The 19,364-nt window shown below is 39.1% G+C and overlaps 1 protein-coding gene across 1 annotated transcript in view; it reads right to left on the reverse strand.

The window, feature by feature from the left end:
- Positions 1-2,936: 2,936 nt before the first annotated feature.
- Positions 2,937-19,364, reverse strand: part of LOC140240023 (exocyst complex component 3-like) — a 63,429-nt gene continuing 47,001 nt past the window's right edge. Inside the window, exons 8-21 of the mRNA XM_072319835.1 lie at positions 18,488-18,571; positions 18,086-18,159; positions 15,664-15,768; positions 14,235-14,301; positions 12,832-12,924; positions 12,271-12,364; positions 9,259-9,452; positions 8,291-8,502; positions 7,266-7,337; positions 6,478-6,627; positions 5,661-5,775; positions 4,689-4,775; positions 3,603-3,695; positions 2,937-3,045 (exon numbers count right to left, since the gene is read on the reverse strand). Of these exons, the coding sequence (XP_072175936.1) occupies positions 2,965-3,045; positions 3,603-3,695; positions 4,689-4,775; positions 5,661-5,775; positions 6,478-6,627; positions 7,266-7,337; positions 8,291-8,502; positions 9,259-9,452; positions 12,271-12,364; positions 12,832-12,924; positions 14,235-14,301; positions 15,664-15,768; positions 18,086-18,159; positions 18,488-18,571 (1,521 nt within the window). The 3' untranslated portion in view covers positions 2,937-2,964. The remainder of the gene's footprint in view (positions 3,046-3,602; positions 3,696-4,688; positions 4,776-5,660; positions 5,776-6,477; positions 6,628-7,265; positions 7,338-8,290; positions 8,503-9,258; positions 9,453-12,270; positions 12,365-12,831; positions 12,925-14,234; positions 14,302-15,663; positions 15,769-18,085; positions 18,160-18,487; positions 18,572-19,364) is intronic.

Here is a 19,364-nt window from a genome sequence, read left to right on the forward strand (position 1 = left end):
AGAGCAAACACTTCTATTCACACGAAAACTCGAAACATAATTATCATAGTAAATTTCAAGCGGAAGAGTCTACATATTCAAATACACATTGAATGACACAAGCAACCATACAGTTCATGTTACTATAAACTATCTTCCCACACTCACATCGACATTGCATATCAGTTTTTTCTGCCTTTTAAAACCCGTGTTCTGCTTTTTCCAAACGGGGCAGCGTTTCAGCCTCATATCTAAATAGCTTTCAATCTTTCCTAAATCTTGCTTAGTCTTTGCTACAAAACGTATGTTTCCAATACCCCTTTCCACCAACGAACCTAAAAACAATGTTCTAAAATGGAACAGCTATCATGCGAAATTTACATGCGTGTTGTATCTACACCTGGCTCAATCGCAAACATAAAACTTTGCTGGGCTTTGACGAAAACAAAATTTCAATAGCAATTATACATCTTTCGTAATGGGCAGCAGGCGCCTAAACCACGTTTGCTTGGTTGGTTGTTATTTAAGGAAACTAAAAATACAAAAGTAAGGCAGTTGTGGACTGGTATCTGAGCTCGACTGTCCTCGTAAAACGAGACGCAGTGACGAGACAAAGTGGAATAAATTTCAAGAAAGCGTGAAAAAAGAGATAATATTATACATAAGGCAGTGAATGTGAAGGAAATAAATCGGCACCTGCAAAGGAACAACCGCGACAAAATCGAACGGACAGAGTTATAAACTCGAGGAGAAAGAGAGAAAAAAGTTGCATACTGACAGAAAGAGAACCCTATGTATAAGTCTGTTATCCTAAAAATTGAAGCAACACTTGTCTAATTCATAAGCTGCGTGTCTTATAGGTTTGCATGATGTCAAAAACTCCTTGGCTCATGTAGACAGGATATATAACTTCATAGCTGTTGACAATCAGCTGTCGGAATCACAAGGAATTCAAAACGGAAGCAGGAAGATTTATTTCATGTTACCATGGATACGTACATGCATCTCAGCGGTGAGAAAAAAAAAAAAGAAATGATGAAAAGGTGAGGAAGACCCTGCAATAATCTATTATCCAGACATGAAAAAAAAATTGCAGTTTTCAAGAAGCCTCCTGCAGAGAATCAGAGAGACATGGCGGCTCTGTAATGACTTGCTTGAAATTGATTTACTGCGATAAAGCATGAATTAATTCGTAAACCTCAAGTCTGCAATTGATGAAATCTATGAATCTGTTAAAAAATATTGTATTTCCCACGCTTTTTCTCCTGTTGGGGTCGTTTGTTAAACATACATTTTCTACAATTTCTATCATTCTACACAGATAAGTACCAAAATGCGCCGACCTTCAATGTATTTGGATCATTCTAGCTCAAATATGTTCCATCTAGTCCATGAGAAAAGGGAGAGGGAGACCTTTGAAAATTTGTGCGTCCATTCCAATAATTTCAATCTCTTAAAATTTTTGACGACTGGACTCTTAAGTTGTTGTTTGTTTTTTTTAACGGGATCAGTTCGTTCCATGATTTCCAAAAAGTTTTCCATTATTCTTTCTAACAACACAAGCAACGTGAAATGCATGAAAACTATTTTTGCCACAGAATGCGTATTCATGCGAATTTGCTTGACAATTAAGGAGAAAGTAATGACAGATAATTTGCTACTGTAACAGTACGTTTTATTTCCATCAGTTTTTGTCCGTTCGTTTGTTTGCTTGCATGTTTATATCGCTGGATAATTATCAGTATTATGGAGGGGATGTGAGAATTGTGTTGCTGACTTACGACGTGTTACGGGTTTCATTCATATAGCCTACGTTGTGGCAAAAATGGATATTAGGAATCAACATAATAGTCATTTTCTTTAATTCATACACAGAAGATTCCCTCGTCAAAATAATGCTGAAGCACACAGAAAGAAGCCATTGTATGGCAAAACTTATGCTGCAGGGAGTGCGATAGAAGGTTTAGCATGCGTGCCGAAACGCCGGGATTTAGTAGGCCCTTATTGAGGGCCACATACATACGCAAGAAAGAATAATCATTATGTGGCGCACCCAACGTTCTACCGCCAGGGAAGTCTTCAAAGATTTCTGCTGTAAGTGCACTTGGTCAAAGAAAAATTAGTGAATAACATAGAGAAAATTATTACCCAGATGAGAAGCTCGTCAAAAACAGACCTTAAACTTTATAAGGACTGAAATATAACATTTCTTTTCTTTTCTTCCATTGATCGTCTGCAGCGACCAGCCGCGCGGGCTTCTAGGGAGATTATGATTGCGTGTCACTGTGTTGTCTTGCAGCCAGCTGTCGTGAATGTGTGAGGGCGCTGTTCCATCTTTGAGATGACGTCAGCCATTAATTCAAACGTTGCAGCACACCAGGTTCAACCTTTTTGGATTTTCGTCTCGACATTCCATTGATATTGCGTGTGGTAGTCTTGACCTAGTTCATGTTTAGGGTTAGTACGTATTCCTTATGTTCATTTTCTGCTCGCAAAACACAACGACTAACTCCGCTGCAGTCACACTTTAAACACATCATTCTGTACACAAACTTGCATTATAGCTAGCTCAAACATTTGCGATCACGTACACTCCTGTAGTATGTACATCGCATGTTCGCCTTGGAAGATGATGACGTTTCCATGACAACTCCACAGACTGGAAACGGGTAATGTATATAGTTCTTGGCATAGTAGGCCCCTATGCCCTGCCGTGAAGATCATCAATCTCAACTTAAACACAATTGTACATGATGCACAAGTAACATCTTCGTCCGGCTGAGCTGGTTTAGCCCCTCTTACCGTCACGACGTAGCTCCAATGTCAGAATCATAAGGTCACTGGTCACTAAAATTATGTTCACTTGCACTTTGATACACAGCGCGCGCACCGCGATAATGTTTTAGTAACTGTTCCTGTTTCCGGTGTCCCGGGTACTACTTCCGGTGCGGTGTGCAGGTTTTCCAGGAGTTGTTTGTGAACATCTCAGTTTATCGTCACAGTCGATTCTCCTGAGCCATAGCCGATGCTATCGGTATCGTCCTGTGCCATGGAGTTGACCAGGATCTAATTGAGATAAAAGATCACACGCCGGGAATGAAAATACATCGCACAAGCACACACAGAAAGGCTATAGATTAAATGCAATGTACTCATTACCTTGCACCATGCAGTGATGCAACGCATTAAGTATAGCATGAAAAAGTGTTGATAATGCATGCAGGCGGCATATGGGATAAAGATATCCACTCCACTGTGAACAATCTGCTGGTGTCTTCTCAATAAAAAAGGAGAAAACCTATGGTTGCATCGTACATTACCATTCATTTCAAACATGCTACTATGAAGGAATGTTGCGTTGAGATTTAGCAAGACTATAAGACTTCTGGAATTTATTGATTGAGATAAAGATGGGAAACAAAACTTAATGTGTGACAACTTAGTGTAAAGTTTTCATGGTGTTACACTGTAAGAATGCATTGACAGTTGACGCCCATCGGCCCGCACCCCCCCCCCCCCAACACACACACGCAAACACAACAGAATGTTCGTATTAGTAATTACAATATTGTTTTTAATCGGTTTATTTACTAAATAAATAGATTTAAAAAACACACACACACCTTCTTGATCTTGGAGCTACTGAAGTCACCACGGAGCCTTAGAAGAGCCTTCAGCTGTTTCCTCGTTACTTCAGGGTGTTTCTGGACCAGACTCTGAAAAAAGGGAGAGCATAGTAAATAGGCATAATAAAGAGGCATAGTAAATAGCTACATAGTTTAGTATATTCTACCAGTACTTCAGTCTTTTCCTCCTTCAGCCTGCTTTGATACCATTTGTGTTGTATATAATATTGTATAACCGTATTTCTCAAGTTCTGAAAGTTTTGTATTTACTTTGGGGTCTTTTCCCATCAAGCCTGAAGGCTTAAACTATGACTTACTGTAATGATTGTTGTTTTTAATGTTGAAATAAAATGAAATGAATAGATGAAAACATATTTCACTGGCTAACTGTTGGAATCACAAATTTGAGTCCCATGTATAGGTATCAGGGGAAACGTAGGAGTCCCCAAAATAATATCCTTTGTACCTTTGAGTACACGACTATGACACGTTACCACCAGACTAACAGTTTGTGACATCACTGTACGGCAATAATCTATTAAGAAACTATGCAAAGAATTCCAAAAAATTGCATTTCTATAGAAAATACACATTCTAACATCTTGATACTGACACAATGTTCAGAGTGATATTATTCACATTCCCCCTGCTTTCTGTAAGAGGTAAGTCAAGTGTTCTTTTATTTTGTTAGAAATACGAAAATATGTTGAATTATGTTTGCAACTTCTTTATATCATTGTTTTGCAGTGACATCATAAACTTATGTAGTCTTCTAATCACGCAATGGTGGCGCTGATACTTTAAAACTTCATAACTTTTGAACGGATTGTCCGATTTGTTTTCAAACTTTCACTGAAGTGTACTACTACAATATTGCTGCGTTCATTCAATCCAAACATTATGATTGTATACTTAAATGAACTTGTCCATTAAGACTGTCAGTCAAAGGGGTTCCAAAAAGCGGGAAAAAGGCAAGGTACAGAAAGCACAAAGAATTTCGCAAAAATAGAACCAGCAGGTCCACAAGGAGTCATCGACGGAGGAAGGGGGGTGGAGGAAAAGAACAATGTGGTTGATGCTCACCGTGACCACGAGATCGATCATGGACTTGTCAGTTAGTCTGACGACCTCGGCCATCCGGCAGAGTATGTTCAACCCGGACATGCGAGTCTAAAATGACACAATAAAAAAAAAATGGCAGAAGAATATAAATTGAGATCTTACAGTCACTGCGTAAATGAATTGATAGTTTGATACACAATTGAGATAGATACCTGTGTACTCTCTTTCATCTCTCTAAATAATCATGTCTGTCTATGGGTACACACACACACACACACACACACACACACATACAGACACGCACAATATATATATATATATATATATATATATATATATATATATATATAAATCACACACATAGATAAATCGATAGATTGATAGATAGATAGATAGATAGATAGCTATAGCTTTGACCCTGTTGCATAAGATGTCATCAAACGTAAATCAGATATCAGCCTGTCAGAATAGAGTTATTTTGAGAGACTCAAAATTGACACATGTTTGATTTCAGCTATCCTGCAAACAGGGCCCTGGTTGCCAAGCGGAGTGGTGTAGTCGGCGCAAGAACTTCCGTAAGTTTTGAAAGAAATAATGTAAGTACGTATATAGGTATACATCAAGAGATTACACGGGACATTGCTGCCTATTTCTTCCTTGTTGGTTTTAGCTAGCAAGGTAATCTTGGCGATGAGTGTTGATGGGGCTAGTATTTAACCACGGACATACATGTACAGCCACCGATCTCTAGAGACCGATATTGGCCCATTCACGCTGTACAAACAAGACTAGTGAAGCCGCCGCACCGCCATGTTCCAGGCACATACTCAATGGGGACTTCCGTGTAGTGCTGATCGTGATGTCGTGAGCTCCCTACATATTGTAAGTGTAACGGCTATGTGCATGGTAAGATGGCGGCGCCGTGGCTTCAAAGCGATTGGCCCATGAGATATCTAGATACTTCCTGTATAGAGATCAGTACACACAACCCACCTGACCATCCCTGGTAACACTAGCTAGCGTGTTTTCCACCTGGTCCATCTCTAGGCAGATCTGGTCGGCGGCGTCCCGGCGGTCTTTTGCGTTCTTGCACGTAATACAGACTCCCCTGGGCAATAATGAAGGTAAGTTTGAAATGCAATGAGTTGACTTTTTTTTTCATGATATTTGAACTTTTCCCATTTTCCTATCTTACCATTATACCTGCATCTTCGAGTGCGCCTTGAGATTTTCATTTAATAGATTTCGTGCAATATAATCACAACTACCATTATCATTCTTACAAAGAGAAGTTTCGTGATGTAGCACGGTTACCGACTGCATTACTGAAGGATAGGGAAGGAATCCAATGACAGTCATATTGCCCGACAAGGCTTCGCGGAAAAAAAAAAACAACAACAAATGAAAACGAACAAGCAAAACGAAACTAACAAACACCTATGAAACACATACTTGTAGCTAGCGTACAAGATCAAATTAAGGCACTACTCAAAACACACTGCGAAACAATTAGTTTCAGCAAAATGTAGCATTACATGCAACTCCACCTGAAGATGTTTTCGATCGTATCGATAAAGGGTAAGATCTAAACTTTTACGATAATGTTTACCCCCGTTAATGCTTGACTATGTCATCTAATGTTTCATGAAATTAGATAAGAATGCAATAAAAGTACAATAACAGTCTACAATACTTCAGTGGATAGAGACAGACAGACAGACAGACAGTCTGACAGACAGACAGAAGACACAAGAAAAAATAACATGATTAAACAAAAGAACCGTCAGTATAATGGGTATGACCAGCTTACTTTCTGGAGAATCCCTTCGAGTACTCGACCCGCAGGTACTGTTCAAGTCGGTCTGGCCAATCACTGATGAGCACTCGTCTCACGTGACTGGTGTAGGCCGTGATGAGGTCGCACACATCTCCAACGCACGACGTTTTGTTGATGCCGAACCTGAGATAAATACACAGGAGTTCAAGAAGCTTGTCAAATACATGCGTATATTCGCATAGACACACATACACCAACAAATACCTACACTGTACATACACACAACTAATCGATTTCTTTTTCTTTTTCGTTACCGATTGGGCCATTGATGGGACATTGCTTCCGTGTTTGTAATTGTCCTGCCATTTGATTTCATCTTTATCTGAATTGATATTGGAAAATGCATTACAAATGCAAATCAGCCATCATTGCAGAATACATCAGATTTACATCGCTGTTTGAAATGAGGATAATTCAGTTTTCTCTGTTTTTATGAAACGTCATTTGCACTAGCAAGAAGAAAATTCACCGTTGAATTGATAACACTGGTATACTGCAATTCATTCTACACAGGAATGTCGTTATGTAAATGCAATACCTGCAAAAATACAATCATGTTTGGATATATATGCGCACGAAAATTTGTATTGACAAGACAGGGCACCAGGTAGAGAGAAATGTTTATTATCATTTAATAGTCCAGGTCAATCTGCACGCGACGAAAAAGTACTAGTAAGCGCTGTCATAGACTATCGCATCACAACACAGTGTCATGCACTATAGGTAATGAGTATGGGGACTGGGGGGGGGGGAGTACCTACCACTGCTTGGAGCCGACTTGCTTGAGGAGGGGCTTCATTTCGGCGTACAGGTCATTGAGGAACATCTCGACGCTGCAGAAGAGGGACGAGACAAGTTTAAAATCTATGTTCAGTTTCTCATGGCAAGCCTAGTTGTGTTTACAGACTTGAGTGAAGGTGGTCAACGCTTGCACCTCTCGGGAGCATAGCATAGAAATTAATTCCTAAGGAGTATCATAATTATATCATGACGCATGCAGATGGCTTCTGAGTGAAGTTCCAATCATATTACACTTCATTCATGATTGCTCATATGTGTTTATTTCTCATCTCAATTTAGTAGTCTTGTGTTATACTTCTCTCTTGGAATGGAACTCTCTCAAATGGAATGTAACATTCATATGAAATGTGGAATATGGAACAATGAAAAAAAAGGACTCGCAGCCATATGTCCTCGCTGTGTCACGTATCTCATTCTTTCTTGCCAATGATAGTCATCTTCATTGTTCATCAGAAGCTTATCTTTCCCTTCCTCCTTCTCCTCCTCCTTCTCTTTCCGTTCTTGGAAATCCTTGACTCTTCTCTACCAACACATTCATTTTGAAATGTAATCCTTGAGTATGGCATATCCATCAGCAACACCATCACAAACACGATTATCCCCATCAAAAACAATCATCATCATCACATCATCGTCATCATCACCATCATTGTCATCATCATCATCATCGTCCTCACTGTCATATTCATCATCATCATCATCGTAATCATCATCATCACCACCACCACCATCATCATCGTCGTCGTCATCACCATCATCATCGTCGTCGTTATAATCGTCGTCATCGTCATCATCATCGTCATCATCATCTTCATCATCTTCCAAACCATCATTGCTTAATAAGAATTATCATTATCACAAATCATATCATTACCCTAATCATCATCGTTATCATCATCATCATCATCGTTACCACTCCATTATCATCATCATTCCCGCGTTATGAGACTAGAAAAAAACACCAGCCCCAGGCGTATATCCTCACCACTCGTCGGTCACCGTCCTCATCGTGTTGAGGGAGTAAGTAAAGTCGTCGACTTTCTCGTCGTCATCGTCCACGGCTTCCTTCTCGGGGCTCTGCTTCGGCATCACCTTGTCCTCGATCGAATTAGGAGCCTTCTTGGCCGTCGGCGTCAGTTGCTGCTTGAAGATGTGCGAGCAATCGATGATGGTGAGGAAGTTATTAAGCGCCGCACCCTATATTCACCGGGATGATAAAAAGAGAAAGAGAGAGCATGGGAGAGATATATTAAGTGTGTGTAATATGATAGCTTCTCAAGGAGTTTGAAAACTTTTCAAGAGAGTTGCAGTCTTGTAATGAAGCAACACACGTTCTTACGTCACTGCTTGCATTAAGTTGATTCTGTATCCATGATTTAACAATAATGCATTACCGATCTTATAGGACTCTCAAGAAAGAGGTTCCGAGTTCGAGTCTCCTGCCCTGCGCCTGCATCTTTGGACAAAAGTCTTTATCTGTCTCAATTTTTGCATCCTACAGGTGCAAAAATGTTGACCATGACAATCGTAATACCCAAGGACAAACCAAAGACTGAATCTTCTAGAAGGTTAATCTTAAGGAACATCAATAAAAAAAATCCTGGAATAAAAAAACAAAATCCTCCTCAACTTTACTGTTATTACCAACAATAAACATATGTCATCATCATACTTATTCTTATAGCTATGTTTATCATCATTACTACTTCCATGACCGGAGTAATCATTGTGACCATTATCATCATAATTATTAGTGGTGGTATTATTATCATCATTATCATTATTATTATTATTATCATCATCATCATCATCATTATCATTACTATTGACGGTGTTGTTGTTATTGTGGTCGTCATCACCGTCACTATCATCGTTATTATATAAATGTATTAGCAGTACTGAGTATAATCGGTATTTTCGTCATAGTTCTCTCAGTATGCTGCGGAAACTCACTGCGTATTGCACGTAATGTTTGGGTTTGTTTTGTTGCCGCTTCTCGTCCGACGTGATCTGGGCGAGGTGCGGCTCCACTGTCTTCCTGATCTTCTTGACCAGGGCCGTGGACGATTTCGACTTCGGCGACGGTGTCGGCGAGGGCGGAGGCGTCGTCGCAACCGACCGCGTCGGGATGTAGGCCTTCACTTCGGCTGCATAAAACGAAACGACAGAATAACAGATTTAGCGAAAAGTGTTTACTTTTTTTTATCAACAGGTTTCATGGTTCATACTTTTCATTGAAACAGAAGTATTCACGATTCAACTTATGATTTGCATAAATGAGTACATTGACATGTTGCACCTTTATTCACGAATTTTTTGTTCAATGCCTGATACTTTTTATGAGTCTGTGCACATATCGTCCTCTTCCCGTGTTTCGTTGGGAATGTGAATCAAACTTGAAAGGGATCTTGAATATTGATAATTTACGGAGACGTCCTATGTTACGCACAAACTGTATCTACACACCTGAGTTCGTTATAATTGTATGAGCGTTGATTTTCGTAGCTTATAATAAAAAAAATGTTCTTGTCGTGTTCGACACTTTTAGATCCACAAACCATCCATATTATGTATAGTCCAATTACTTTTCCATTCTTTTTCCATTGCTTAATTTCATTACGCTTTCCAACTTAATTTTCAATAGTGAGTGCACTGTGTTATGTATAACTGTTTCATAATGTTGTTATTCATTTGTGTGTGTGTGTGTGTGCGTGTGTGTGCGTGTGTGTGTGTGTGCGTGCGTGTGTGGGTGTGTGTGTGTGATTGTTATGTTTCTTTCTCTTTTGGTAATCTTGACGTGCTACCTTAACATCATTATTGGTTACGAAGACAAAAATAGACGTAGGATCTACGACATTCGTCGGTGGTTTCTGCTATATTTCATTTTCTACGCAAGCTGACGAGAAGTTCGAGATGCCGCACCAGAAGGCCGGAGTTTCGACCGTCAAGAATGGGACGAAGCTGGCTCGGGTTAAATCAGGGAGGTGATAGGCTCATCGCCCTTGTTAAATATAGCTCTGCAGTGACACATCAACGGGCTGCCCTTGAGTCGACCCTCATATCACATTCACACAGGGACAGCCAGACTTATATTAAAACTCACGAGACGACTAGTCTTTTTTTTTTTGAATGGTTGATCATACGCCAACCCCCCCCCTCCCAATAGCTTCTGTGGGTGAAGTCGAGAGCAAGAATCAAATCTGATTTCCTTCGATAAACAACCCCAAAACGTGCTTTCGGCGCAATCATTTTGCCCCTTCGATCGTGAACTTCCCTTTGAATCTATGCAGCTGGTAGATAGTCCTAAGTCGCAATCGACACAAATAGTTACACGTCTTTTTTATTTCTTTTTTTTTTGGGGGGGGGGGATGGTAAACTGTCTTTAGTTTTACCATTGTAAATTCTTTTTGAGAGAAGCGTTAAAGGACAAGTTCACCTTCTTAGACATGTGAGTTGAGTGAAGGCAGTAATATTAGTAGAACACATCAGTGAGAGTTTGAGGAAAATCGGACAATCCGTTCAAAAGTTATGAATCTTTTAAGTTTCTGCTAAGTCATGGCTGGAAGAGAAGACTACTATAGCTTGTGATATCACATGACGTGTACAACGGTATAATGAAATTGTATAAAGAAAATTCAACTTATTTTCTCTTTTCTCGCATAACAAAAGAACACTCAACTTCTCTCTTTCAGAAGGCGAGGGGAATGATATTATCCTTAATACACCACTAAAAAGTCCCTAAATGTGCACTTTATTCAAAAAGTAAAGTTTTGTGAAATTCTCTTTTTATTTTCCTTTTATCGTTGTATGCATGTAACATCACACACTGTAGTAGTCTTCTCATCCAGCAGTGATTGAGCAGATACTTTTAAAAAAATTCATAACTTTTGACCGGATTGTCGGATTTTCCACAAACTTTCATTGATGCGTTCTACTAATATTGTTGCATTCACTCAATCCACATGTACATGAAGGTGGACTTGTCCTTTAATGCTGATTTCTATTCACCACACGTTAAAATGAAAGTGTTGCAGAGTTTACATAAGAATTATTTGAGAGATATTACTGCCAGACAAGAAGCAACTGCAAAGAGTTAAATCGCACACACATGACTAAAGGTCATGTACCAGCATAGAGGCTATAGCAGAGATAATTCTACTGAAGTTTTTAAAGTATGCGGATAATATCAAAGTGATTGGCTATCAACAATTTTGTTTGTGACAGATAAAACCGGTCTTTCTCACACATGACTAAGGATCCAACAATAGGAGGGTAAAATTTGTTACAAACAAGACTTTTGAAACAGTCCCATTGTTAAAAATGATATCCTTTACTGGTTGCGCGTGCATTCCTGTGTCATATTAGGATAACAATGAAGAACGCGTCTATCTGTGGTTGTTATAATTGGTATCTCTTTGAAGGCAGACTGCGTTCTGGAGCGATTCTGGGCTAAAAGTTCAATCAAAACGGAATGATCGGATCAGCTGTACGCCCCCAATCAGGATTTTCACTTGAGCGCTCAAGTGTAGGGTATATACCACGAAGACGAGAGAAAAGGGAGAGAGATATAGAAGAAGAGGGAGAGAGAGAACAACAACACTAACAAAGAATAAAAGAGGAAATATCTGCCAAATAGGTAATCTCCGCGTGATAGATTAATAAGCATTTGACTGCCCATGACCGTACTGAATAAAAACGCAGACAAAAGATACACACAGACACGCTCAATAGAAGCGACCTCGAGAAGTGTTACTGTATAAACCATTTTGTCTTTTGAAGTGGAGGCAAGTATCTCATAAGAGTACATGCAGATTCATCCGCACTAATTAATCAAAATAATAACACGTTTAAATTAGATTCATTTTGACTGGCGTAGTCTTACATAAGAATAATAATTATCATCTAACACGTTTTCACAATCCTTACTCAACTTCAAATCACTATATCCTACAAATCATGCCTCACCTGCGTACTGCTGTACAATGATCCGGACCTCATCCAGACAATATCCAAGGAATGCCTTGTATGTTCCTGCACTGATTACTCGAGCTACATCCAGCTGAAAGCAAAGATGAGTAAACAGGTATAATCATATGAAGATAGATTATGATGATTCATTTGTACATGCGTCCTCATCATAAAAAAAGTAATCTCAATTTCGGGCAGCGTTCGGTTAGCTAGTGATTCCCAAACAAGAACACTATTTCGCCAGACAGTCCATACAAGTAAGATAGAATCAAACATTATTATTTCGTCAGCTCTCGCGGTTCACACACTTGCCGAATAAGTGTGTGTGTGTGTGTGTGTGTGTGTGTGTGTGTGTGTGTGTGAATAATAACTGACAAGTAACTTTGATACAAAGGATTTACACAGACATGAAAAAAAAAAAACCTTGCGTGCACAAAATGCCGTTTGAATGTGCCCCTTTCAGATGAAAATATGTTCGGTCAAAAGCAAGTTTTTCAGTCTTCTTAGCCATAAGAAATGATTGAACAAAGTTACATCTTCAGTCCACGACTAACTCACATTTTGCTGGAGTAGCTCGAAGAGATGGACGGGGAATTCTGTGTAAAAGAAACCGTCTTTGTCCTGTTTAGGAGGTTCGTCCTTATACCAGTCCTGGAGGATAACAATAATAATGATGATGACGATAATGATGATAATAATAATAATAATAATAATAATAATAATAATAATAATAATAATAATAATAATAATAATAATAATAATAATAATAATAATAATAATAATAATAGTAATAACAATATTAATGATGATGATGATAATGATCACAAAGATTGCTGCTGTCATGAAAATAATGATATTGGTAGCTATACTGACAAAAAGAATAACAATAATAATAACAATAGTAATAATAATAATAATAGCAATAATAATAATAACAATAACAATAAACTGGTAAGTAGATATTAGAGAGAGTCCATTATTTGTCTGCTGCGACCTGTGGTCAGTGTGTGACGTCATCGGAAGAAGAGACACTATAAACAGTTTATGCTGTGGAAGACAATTGGAAGTCAATGCCGATGAACCCCTTTAATGTTACGAACCCCTTTAATGTTACCAAACTTTCTCCACGATGGCCCCGTCACAATAATTTACCCCAACATTGCCACAACAGACATTGATTCCCTTGGGTTGAGAGGGACATCAAGGCGGGTCAAGTTTGTTCCTTGTCCAACGATCAAATGCTTGATTTCCATTTGAAATAATACGAGTTGAAAATTTGTTTTGTCGTTTTGTCTGCAAGGATTAGGGCCCATTGGCCACAATCGGTTTGTTTTGACGCCTTGTCAAAAAAAAAATATAATAATAATAATATGCACGGTAAGGTCGCGTGGGCTTGTCTGTATTTGCATTCCCTGTCGAATGTCATGCACGAATGACCACTCCATTGTGTGCCTAGCCTTGGGTATGGTGCATAATAAATTCTACCTGAAAAGTTCACTAAAGGAGACTTCGCCGCGACTGCCGCGACTCGTGCGACTCTATGAAAGACCAAGAAATGACTTGCGCTCTCACCAAGACGGGAACTCCAGGGCGACGTCCGAGACGTCTCCAAAAAAAAAGGTGACAACTTATTCGACTCTTACAAAATTAGTATCCGCTACTTTAAAGGCGACGTCGCGGAGACGCCACGGTAGTGTCTCCGAGACCATCTGAACCATAAAGTCTCCGAAAGATTTAACATGTTCGATTCTAGCTCTCCGGACGCCCGGATAGTCTCCCGGAGACATTCCGGAGACGTCGTGGAGACCATTCCCCGACCACTTCGCGACCAGCAATGTAACCAATAGTCTCCAAGCCAATGAAATTCCCACTTTAGGGCATATGAGACAACGAATGGAATCAAATTATCTGCACTTAGCTTCTACGACAAAATTAAGACAGTGGCAATAAGAATAGCTTACCTCACTCTCTTTCCTCAGGGCATCATTTCCCCACTGTTTGATGTTTGCGTGCACCGTTTTCGTGTAGCTGTACAAAAGTAAATAGATATATAAAAATAATAATAATAAAAACGACCAGACGGACTTATTAGTATGTGCAACTGCACGGGCACGTGTGGACGCTAGGATATACTTTGCATAATATTATCGTCTACAACAGTGTATAAGATTATTAAATAAAAGACACAATAGGTCAGCGTATACGAGGAGTTAAACATAATTTCTGTAAAATGGTGCTCTCTATCATTCTTAAACATTCAAAGTACTTCAAGTCCATCATATCATACGTTTCTTACAAAAATTATACTGTTTGATCTTTATAAGTCTGGATTTAAAAGCAATTTTTCTAGATTATTATCAACGATAGCTGAATAAGAGCATTTTCTTCAAATATGCTAACACTTATTTGCAGTGCTAGGTTTGTAAATGCACTTAGCTATTTGTTTGTTTGTGTTATTGTTGTTTTTTTTTTGAGGCGGCTAATCTTTTTAAGGTGCCTATAAACGTTATACTGTCTAGACACTGTACCCCACCTCCCCCCACAAACATAAACATAAAAGTATGACAAAGGATCATCAATGTACACAAGAAGCTCTACAACCAGATACATCAGTGATCACGTGATGAGTATGTAGATATGAGGCCATCATGATTTAATACCTCAACACGTGTAACTCCTTACGCAATGCCGAGTCTTTTAATTCAATATCACAAGCTGACGAAGGAGCATCCATCATAAACAATACATGGCCCATATCCTTGCCACGTCAGTAAGATCATTATCTGCGTCAAAACTATGTGCCTCCATTCAACCCACACAACCACCGACATGTTCACCGCTTATCATCTCAATTCACAGAAACAAAGCAACGAAATGCCTGATCAAACCTGGGCATAATGGGACGTCATACATGAGAGCATATAACAGTGACGCCGTTGGGCGTGCATGTCATAAAGATGCTAAAACACACACACAATACACACAATATTGGTCGTGGAACAATGGGAAGGAGTTGCAACTAACACAGTATAGTGCCTGTTGCACAGAAAGAGAGAAGAAAATCTACAAACCCTAACTCTAAATCACCACTCACAGGATTTTCCTAACATTCTTTAAAATTCTCTGTGTGCCTCGTTAATTTTGTGTCAATAGGTATGTGTGTGAAATTTGTGCACATTATTGACACATTGACACATTGTGGACTAACGGGGGGGGGGGGGTGGGTGGGGAAGTCGGGGGAGTGCGGGGTTGCCCCTCGATCTTACCAAGAATAGTAAGAACGATCCAAAAAAAAATCGTTTCACGGCCCAAATACACCAGCACCCACAACACAAAATTATTTGAATTCTATCATAGTATAATATCATACAAATAACATAATAAGTGTACCTCTGTTCCAGTTCCCTGGTGGTGTGGTCCGGGAGAAGGCTGTTTGCTGCTTTAACCAGACACACCCCGGTAACAAACGACGTGTTGAACTGTTCCATCTCAGCTCTACGTAACAAGGAAGAACAACATTGGTGGGAACGATGTCACGTGAGCAAAGGAAACGGGTGAGCCACATCGATTAAAAAAAAAAAAAATCAGAAAGTGGCAAATGATAGCATGTAAATTTCATTACACATACCACTCAGTCTCTTGTCAGCATTATTATATACATAAATGAACACATAACAAGAAAGGTGGCCGTCACAAGATAAAAGGGTCGATCTTGAGAAATGTTACTTCGTAGAAAAACGGGTTTAAAGTTTGGTGTACATGTCACTCATTCTCTGGTTAGAATTATTATACATAAATGAACACATTAAAGAGAAAGAGAGACAAAGGATTGGGTTAAGGTTCATAAGTAGGCCCACCTAAATAAATACATAAATTGCAAACGGCAAATAAAAGTGTATAGGGTGTACGTATGCCACCAGGTATAGCTAGAGTAGCATATATCCAGATGTCAATATCATATTCAATACCTTTGTGAATTATATGCACAGATTCCTCTCCCCCCCCCCCCCGGCCCAGTAATCGCAGTTTTAAAATGGTTGCATTACAGCTACCACTGAGCCATGACTGCCATGATCGTGTCATCTTTCGAATGGAATACAATACAATCAACCTACGCGTGAATATCATTCCATGGCTGCATTGACATTGAACATGATTCAGACTATAATTATAGGTGTTTGTCATGATATGCTTCTGTGACATACGGTATTTTGTTTTGGTTTGGAAGACAGACTGTCAGACAGACAGACAGACAAGCCAAGGAAATGAGGTGAGTGAGTGGGAGATGTTCTTTTTTCCTATTGCTTTGTTTTCAGCCAGACTCAGAGTCGAGTTGTACACAGTCGTAAACAATTCTCTTTCTATTGTGAGTTTAAGTGAAAGAAAAGAACAAGGTTGGGTCAGTGGTACGGGGTCAAAGATAATATATCCTTGTTCCTTGTATCGAACTCGAAAAGATAATCGTGCTTTTATGTTCCGCTTGCAAGGCCCATATCCTTGTGATTTTACCCGATCATTATAAAGCGCAGCACATTAAGCTGCTATATAAAATACGCAACATGGCGTATCGGAGTATAAAAGACATGTATGACTCACAAGGGGATCAGTTCTGCTTTTAAGAGCTTTGCAGACGATACCCCATGATTCACGATTAACCACTCGTCACGTGATCAGGTTAACCAATAGCCGACCCAAACGGGGTAGGACATTCATGACATGTCTCTCTATTCATTACGCCGCTTCTGGTAAAGACTACAAATGTTCCTCGAAAACATTAAAACAAACCGCATTCTTACTATATATAGAGGTCAGTTAAAGTGAGTAAAGCAAGGTGCGTTGTCATTATCATGTGGTTAGCAAAACTATCAGATCGTCGTGTATTTGATTCCCAGAAAAGAGCGATTTTGTGAGCAATGTACGCTATTAAATACATTGCCAGCAGGGGAAGTAACTCGGCCTACTCATAGACGTTTAATAATCGACGCCCGGTTCCGTAAGGTTATGGACTTGGCCCATTCTAATAATGTATGTAATGAATTTCATGGAGAGGTCGCGTAGTATAAAGGTGTAAGATGTATAAAACGATCTGCTGCTTTGATTTTTTGCTCCATAGGGATCCAAATGGAAATGGTGCCGCTAGTAAACATTACGGGTGCGCAGACTTGGGGAGGAAGTTTCCCAAAACATATAATATGCTAATGTATAAAGTAAATGCAGCATAGTGGAACATGCAGTGAAAGCTTGAAGGAAATTCAGACAAATCGTTCAAAAGTTGATGTTTGCTCAATAGTTTGTTAATGTCTCGTTAAGTTTCGGTTTATTCCGTTATGCCGCCTATGACTATATAGTTATAGATGAAAAACCCTGCCTTAATTGTTCTTTCACGAAAAGTACATATTCCGAGAACTTGTTATTGAGACATTTTTAGGCAAGTGTGTGTGATACCTGTGTCGACAGTGTGTGTGTTTGTGTGAGGGGGATTCTTTCTGAAGAAGCAGGGTCAGGTGTTTGTTCAATGTCCCAGAAAACAGGTAATGTTGTCAAATTCTATTTATATTCGCCTAATGTCGCTGAGCTATACATCACAAATAGCAGCAGCAGATTTCCCCTTGTAAAGATGGCAGCGCACAGAAATAACCAAAATGTCTTTTTTTCCTTTAATCACAACGAGACATTGAACAGATTGTCCCATTTAATTCACTAAGCCTTTGAGTATCATCATTTCAGTAACCTTCCTGTGTTTATTTGAGTTTGACCGCGTGTTCGGGAAGATTTTGCTTTTTATAAGATTGTGAGAAAAAAAAAAGCTTACTTGTGCTCTGTTAGCCAACTCAGGAGCTGGATGATTTCATTATGACGTAATCCGGTCGAGATGATGTCCTGAATCTACGTTTGAAAAAAAAAAAAAATGACACATAAAGGACAATAACAAATACAGTAAAAGAAAAGAGAACTGGAATCACTGGATAGAAACTTTTTTTAAACAGATGAAGAGGATAATTATTATAAGGATATTAAGTACAAACCTTGAATAATATATACAGACATACTACATACACACACGCACGCGCACACACACAATCATATCGAATAATGTATGTGTATATAACAAAATTACAGAGAGATACAAGCTAATATAATACAAAATGCATAATGATAATGCTATAATACGAATATATACTAAGTCTTCTTCATATTATAAAAATGGACTTACATGCTGGGCTAGGTATTCGTAGTACGTATCAACAAAGAACTGTGCTATCTCCTTGTGAAGGTGGACTGTCTTCTCAAACAGTTTCTGTGAAAAAGAAACATGAAAGAGTTAAAACATATAGGAGGTTTCAGTTGAAGATGTTGGGATATTGAGGGAGGTTTGATTTTAAGTTGGGATATTGAGGGAGGTTTGAGTTTACGTTGGGATATTGAGGGAGGTTTGAGTTTAAGTTGGGATATTGAGGGAGGTTTGAGTTTGTGATGTTGGGATATTGAGGGAGATTTGAGTTGAAGGTGTTGGGATATTGAGGTAGATTTGAGTTGAATATGTTGGTATATTGAGGGAGATTTGAGTTGAAGATGTTGGGATATTGAGGGAGGTTTGAGCTGAAGATGTTGGGATATTGAGGGAGGTTTGAGCTGAAGATGTTGGGATATTGAGGGAGGTTTGAGTTAAAGATGTTGGGATATTGAGGGAGGTTTGAGTTGAAGATGTTGGGGTATTGAGGGAGATTTGAGTTGAAGATGTTGGGATATTGAGGGAGGTTTGAGTTGAAGATGTTGGGATATTGAGGGAGGTTTGAGTTGAAGATGTTGGGGTATTGAGGGATGTTTGAGTTGAAGATGTTGGGATATTGAGGGAGATTTGAGTTGAAGATGTTGGGGTATTGAGGGACGTTTGAGCTGAAGATGTTGGGATATTGAGGGAGATTTGAGTTGAAGATGTTGAGATATTGAGGGAGACTTGAGTTGAAGATGTTGGGATATTGAGGGAGATTTGAGTTGAAGATGTTGGGATATTGAGGGAGGTTTGAGTTTAAGATGTTGGGGTATTAAGGGAGGTTTGAGTTGAAGATGTTGGGATATTGAGGGAGATT

Source organism: Diadema setosum, chromosome 16 (genome assembly GCF_964275005.1).
Source record: "Diadema setosum chromosome 16, eeDiaSeto1, whole genome shotgun sequence".
Classification (NCBI taxonomy): domain Eukaryota; kingdom Metazoa; phylum Echinodermata; class Echinoidea; order Diadematoida; family Diadematidae; genus Diadema; species Diadema setosum.